Source organism: Juglans microcarpa x Juglans regia, chromosome 5D (genome assembly GCF_004785595.1).
Source record: "Juglans microcarpa x Juglans regia isolate MS1-56 chromosome 5D, Jm3101_v1.0, whole genome shotgun sequence".
Taxonomy (NCBI): Eukaryota; Viridiplantae; Streptophyta; class Magnoliopsida; order Fagales; family Juglandaceae; genus Juglans; species Juglans microcarpa x Juglans regia.
Genome location: NC_054602.1, coordinates 25974627 through 25980998, shown reverse-complemented (window position 1 = coordinate 25980998; position 6372 = coordinate 25974627). Strand labels below are relative to the sequence as shown.

At 40.6% G+C, this 6372-nt stretch overlaps 2 protein-coding genes across 2 annotated transcripts; both read right to left on the bottom strand.

Moving 5' to 3' along the window:
• Positions 1 to 299: 299 nt before the first annotated feature.
• On the bottom strand, positions 300 to 884 carry LOC121265846 (uncharacterized mitochondrial protein AtMg00860-like). Its single transcript, XM_041169516.1, has one exon. The coding sequence runs from the start codon at positions 882 to 884 to the stop codon at positions 300 to 302; it is 585 nt and encodes a 194-aa protein (XP_041025450.1).
• A 306-nt stretch (positions 885 to 1190) lies between these two features.
• On the bottom strand, positions 1191 to 2023 carry LOC121265845. Its single transcript, XM_041169514.1, has 2 exons — positions 1915 to 2023; positions 1191 to 1579 (listed from the first exon to the last, which is right to left on the bottom strand). The coding sequence occupies exons 1-2, from the start codon at positions 2021 to 2023 to the stop codon at positions 1191 to 1193; spliced, it is 498 nt and encodes a 165-aa protein (XP_041025448.1).
• Positions 2024 to 6372: the final 4349 nt, after the last annotated feature.

Here is a 6372-nt window from a genome sequence, read left to right as displayed (position 1 = left end):
CTAAGTGCGTCAGCTACAACATTAGCCTTGTCGGGGTGATATTTAGTCTCACACTGATAATCACTAATGGTCTCCACCCATCTTCGTTGCCTCATATTCAGATTTTCTAGAACAGGTACTTGAGACTTTTATGGTCCTGTACACTTCACATTTCTCTCTATACAAATAGTGCCTCCAAATCTTTAGTGCGAAAACTACCGCTGCCAATTCCAAGTCATGGGTAGGATAATTCCTTTCATGATCCTTGAGCTGTCACGAAGCGTGTCACGAAGCGTAAGCTAAGATTCTTCCTTCTTGCATTAGAACGCATCCCGAACGCTTCCCAAACCCATCCTAGAGGCGTCACTATAGACTACTACATAGGGCTTGTGAGGTTCTGGTAGTGCTAAAACTAGGGCCGAAGTTAACCTCTTTTTCAATTCCTGAAAACTCTTCTTACACTGCTTTGTCCATGCGTATCTAGCATTCTTCCTTGTCAGAGCCGTTAAAGAGCTAGAAAGTCTAGAAAACCCTTCTACAAACCTTCGGTAGTATCCTACCATACCGAGGAAACTACGTACTTCATGAGCACTAGTTGGCCTTTGCCATTCTATTATAGCACCAGTCTTCATAGGGTCCACTGCCACTCCTTTGCCAGAAATCACATGTCCCAAAAATTTCACCTCGCAGAGCCAGAACTCACACTTACTAAGTTTGGCATACAATCGATGTTCTTGTAATATCTCCAATACAATCCTTAAGTGCCTCTTATGCTCTTCCTCATCATGGGAGTAGATCAATATGTTATCTAAGAATACTACTACAAAACTATCCAAGTATTGCCGAAAAATCCAATTCATCAGTTCCATAAATGTTGCAAGGGCATTTGTCAGCCCAAAAGGCATTACTAGGAACTCGAAATGTCCATAGCGAGTTCAAAAAGCAGTCTTAGAGACGTCTTGCTCCCTGATTCTGAGTTGGTGATATCTGGATCAAAGATCAATCTTTGAGAAAATCGCAGCGCCTTGTAATTGATCTAACAGATCGTCTATCCTTAGCAAGGGATATTTATTCTTGACAGTCACCTTGTTCAATTCTCTATAATCAATACACATCTGAAGAGTCTCATCCTTCTTCTTAACAAACAAGACCGGTACTCCCCACGACGATGAGCTAGTTTGAATAAAACCCTTCGCTAGAAGCTCTTCAATTTACACTTTAAGCTCTTTCAATTCTGCTGGGGCCATTTGATAGAGTGCCTTATGCACTGGGGTTGTGGCCGGTTCAAGCTCAATTACAAATTCCGTCTCTCGATCTAGGGGTAATCTAGGCAATTCATCAGTGAAGACCCTAGGAAAATCCTCAATCACAGAGATTCCTTGGATTTCTTTAGGCCCTACCATGACGTCCATCATCATTACTAGATAAATGTTGTCCCCATTCACTAAACTCTTCTTGACTTGTTTAGCCGTTACGGTAGATAGATCAAGCCGAATAGTCTCACCCATATAGCATATCCTTTCTCGTGCAGGTAAATTGATTACTACTTCCCGCCTTGGACAATCTATTTGGGAGTAATGCCCAGACAACCAGTGCATTCCTAAGATTAGGTCAAATTCAATCAAGTGGAAGACAATCAAATCCATGGTCAAGACTAAGTCTGCAATTTCTAATGGGCAATTCTTAACTACACTTGTGCAACCGATTACTTTCCCGTCTGGAATAGCTACTAAAACTTTCTAAGGCATTGGCTCAACTTCGAGCTCACATTGTCATACGCATCTACTAGAGATAAAAGACCTTGATGCTCCGAAATCAAACAAAGCACATACCACGTACTGCTTCAATCTAACTTTACCTAGAGAGGTAACTACAATTACTCAAGATTCCCAGACACAAGCTATCTATGAATTAAGGTAAAGTTGGAAATGTTACCAGTAATCACTCCTGCATCAGCCGTCTCACCAGCTTCTAGGTCTACCTCTCCTGCCATAATGGCATAAACCTTGGCTTTCGTTGCAATCTTGGGTTTAGCGTTTGACATTGACGCTCATCCAAGCGTAATCTGTGGACAATCTCAGATCATATGGCCAGTTTGACCACATCTGAAACACGCTCTTGAGGCCCTACGACATTCTTCACTGTGCCTCTTCTCGCAGTGGTGACAAGGTGGTGGAGTGACGGGTGCTGCCATCCCGACTACCATGCCCTTTCCTTTGCTTGGAGTAACAGGGGCTTTCACTTTCCTGTACTACATCCTAATGAGAAAGGAAATCCACTTTTCCTATCTGCTTCAACCTGTGGGATTAGTCTTCGTTGCTCCACCTCTGCTATCGAAGCTACATTGACCAACTCTTGGAAATTTCCTATTTGTAAGCATGCATGCTACTTGGTTTCAAATACAAGGTTGCAAACTGTGCTGGAATTTCCTTGCTTGCATCTTCTCGATACTACTCAAATGAGGTGCAAACCTCCCCATTTCCATAAAATGAGCAGCACACTGATTGACCGTCATATTCCCTTGGGTCAAGCTTGCAAACTCCAAAGCTTTTTGCTACTTAGTCGTTTCTAGAAAGAAATGATTATCAAACTCCGTCTTGAATCGATCCCAAGTGAGTGCAGTCAGATTTCCCAATTCTTGGGCCAAAAGTTGTCGTTTGGTGTGCCACCAGATTCCAACTTCTCCTTGAAGCATGTGACCCGCGTACTGGACCTTCTACTCTTTCGAGCATATGCTAACTTCAAAGGTTCTTTCTAGATCCATATGCCATTTGTTAGCCTTTAAAGGTCCTTCCGTTCCAGCAAAATTCGAGTAGCTATACACCATGAATTTCTCGTAAGTACATCCTTGTTCCCCTCTAGGTGGTGCTTGTCTGGTGTTCTATCCTTGTTCCATCTGAGTGCGTATCACCTCAGTCATCTAGTTAATGGCTTCTGCTATAGCCTGTCTCCTTCCATTGGAGGATTCCCAGTCTCCTGATCCCCACCTCTCGAAGATGTATTCTCATGCCAATTTCGAACCATGATTTCCTTCTCCTGAAAATGAACAAAACCAGCATGGGTCAGTCCCTTCCTTAAAGAAGAATAACCTTTCTTCTCTTGAACTCATGATCTTACGGGCGTATCTCCTTCTTCCTCTGGATTCAAGCCTATAGCTATAAGATCCTAGCCTATAACTACAGATCTCAAACCTAGTTAAAGGTACCATGCATTCCTAGGACAACGTGTGGGTTTACCCGAAAATGTAATTACTCTGATACCATGCTCTGTGGAGCCCCTAGCCCCCGCTTGGGATTGGACGTGACTTAGACGCCGGGACATGTAACACAAGGCTACACACCCCTCGTACATGACAGATAATATGCTATGCAACTAAGTACACTAATAGTGTGCAATAACGTAGCAGAGGAAAATAACAAAAGTCGGATAAATTAAGCAATGCGATGAGCAATTGCAAAGCACATGGCACCGTACTAATATCATATCCCAAACAATGTCCAAAATGTAAACATGTATCATAAATATATAACATCTCAAATCATAGAGTATAGTTTAAGACTCCAAAAAAACGAGACCTCCTCAAAACATAGTTCCACAAAAGTTGAGGTCAAAACCATAAGTATTGTTTCTCTTCTCTTCTTTTTTTCCACAAAATAACTTAAGTTCCCGTACTCTTCATAACCATGGTCCCATCAGGGGACAGACACCAAAAGACCCCATGGGATTGCTGAGGCTCGGGCAGTGTCAAACCTAAATCCTTTACTATTGCTTTTGTGTGAGCCGAGGCCTTTGAGGCTCACTCCAGATAGGTAGCTAATTGGTCCATATTCCACCAAAACTTCATATTCTTAGATGGTTGATAGATCGTAGCATCGATCTCAATCTCAGAAATAATATTTAGGATCTGCCTAAGACGCTTAGCCATATGTTCTAATGCATCAGCGGTATAGTCATGACAAGCCTGAAAAGTGTACTAGTCCTCTATCAAGGAACCATCTGGGTTCATTTTTCCTGGGTATCTGGGGTACCTGTAACAACTTTTACCATTCCAGTTGGGGAATGGTAGTGGAAACTGTCATAATGAGATTTCAATAAATCTCAGCCAGTAATCACACAACATACCACAGTTAACACAAGCAAACAAAAGGTATATCAACATATGCTTGCATGGACATGTACTTGACTTATGCCTTTGAGCAAAACTTGACTTGTACACTTGACCATTTTCAAAATACTTGTAATAGAGACTATAGCTTTTCATAAAACTTCTTAACTTTTTCTTAATCACATGAACTAAATCCAAACTTGCCTTATCAGAACTTATCCTAAGATTTGCATCGAGTGATCCTTAGCACATAGGTTCATATTCTTATTCAGAGGGTGGATACAACATGGTTCCCCTTAGCACTGCGTGTTCCTACTAGTTACCGCACCATCAACGATCCATACACTGTGATGAATACGTCATAAATAGAGATTTATATTAACTCGACCTTACTTCATCAGGTTACATGCCTTATGCACCCACTAGTGCTAGGCACTTCCTCACTCCGATATCCTTTGAAAAGAATCTATTTGAGGCTCGTCGACAGTACTTTGTCGACCCAGGCGTTACCACTCCATTCTTAAACACTTCAGAGTGGATAGAGGAGTTCCACTAAGACATTCCCCTGCCCTACCACTTGGGGTAGTGATAAAACTTATAAACTCTTTTCTTTGAGAGCGTTTTCTTTTGAAAACACTTTATCTGAAAACACTTTCCCCAAATGCACCTGACATAAGACTTATAACATGCTTACTTACACTTGACATATGATATGCAAAATGTCGTGCATGAAATAACCAAGCATAACATGTTCATTTCATAGTATGATAACATAAACCATATGAAATATCAAAACACATACATGGAACCATGATAACTTGCTTAGGCCAAAACTCATAGGCACAAAAACATGAACATTCATCACTTAGACATGTTCCAAACTTCAAGCATATAATATAGAAATCAAGACACAGTGAAACAAAACATGAAATCATAGGTTTTTGACCAAGGTTCGAAACTTTCAAGACATGTTCAAACCAAGACATCAACCTTAATCAAGTGAAAACCAAAACTTATAGAAGTATTTCATGGAATTTTCATCACAAATCCAAAACATATAATTCCTTCCATAGATTTATATTCAAACAAACAATCAAGTGATAGCAAACATGCAATCAAAACAGTGAAAGTATTTACACAAATATATACAAACATTAACTAAGAGTAAGTTGAGTGTATACTTACAAAAAAATCCGCATAAAGAAATACTAGCAAGCTATAAATCCAAACATACTATATTAGAAAGAGTAACTAAAAACTCTATCTCATGTTCTTGAGTGTGTATGTGGATTTCTAGGGCATCACTTGATCTTAAACTACTCGGCTTCTAGGATTTTTGGGTTAAAACTCCTTAATCTTACTCATGAAGTAAAACAAAACCTAAGGTAAGCAAAGGTACATGTGGTGGTCAAAAAATGGAGGATGAACTCCCCCTTATTAATCGGCTTCAAGGGTTTTCTTAAAACCCTAAGTTATGTTCCAAGAAAACGGTAGAAAGTGTGGTTGTTATATTATTCTTGAAATCCATTGAGATTTGTGTCTCATTTTTGGATTGAGAAAGTGACATGTGTGTGAAAAACTGGAGGAAACCGATCCTTACCTTATCTATCCTTGATAGTGCCAAAAATCCATTTCTTGAAAGGATCCTCCTTGCTTGGTTGGAAATAAAATACGAGAAAACAAGGGAACCTTCAACTGAACATGTGAGAATTGTGTGGAGAGAGTGAGAGTTCATGCAATTTTCCAAAAAAATGGAAAGGAAAAGCCCCTTGGCATGTACCCCTTCCTTTTTATAGAGGACCCTCCACTTCCCTCCTTGGTTGCTTCCAAAATCCTTGCATGGATGACAAGTGGCATAAGTTTCTTCTTCCCCTTTCTCTTTTGCCAAAAATGTCTCTTAGAATTCCCCACTTGGATTGCATTGAGAAGGGACATCTTGGGGGTGGCGTGTAGGGTTTCTCTTCCCTTCGTCGAAATTCCCTGCTTTCCCCTTTATGCCCTTCCTTTCCTTAAGAAAGTGAATATTTCTTCAAGGGTAGCTTGGTAAAACATCACATACATCTTCCTTTTTCCCAACAAGTAACCTTTGGCGTGGATGACAAATGGCAGTGGGCGTGTGCCATAGCTCTAGCCGTCCACTCTTTCTTTTCCTAAGTGGATGTTTCAACTTCCTAGTGCTCCTTCCTTAGGTGACCTTTCATGTGCCATTGGTCCAAAAATAAACTAAGTGACAAATGGCAAGTGAATGGGGTGCTTGGGAGTGTGCTAGCCGAAACCCTAAGGGCATA

What these genes read in the sequence shown, in the direction of transcription:
- LOC121265845 (XM_041169514.1), bottom strand. Translation starts at nt 2,023, where the DNA reads ATGTCAAACGCTAAACCCAAGATTGCAACGAAAGCCAAGGTTTATGCC. An exon ending in TGATGCAGGAGTGATTACTG is followed by an intron (nt 1,580 to 1,914) that starts GTAACATTTCCA and finishes ACCTAATCTTAG; the next exon opens with GAATGCACTGGTTGTCTGGG.
- LOC121265846 (XM_041169516.1), bottom strand. Translation starts at nt 884, where the DNA reads ATGCCTTTTGGGCTGACAAATGCCCTTGCAACATTTATGGAACTGATG.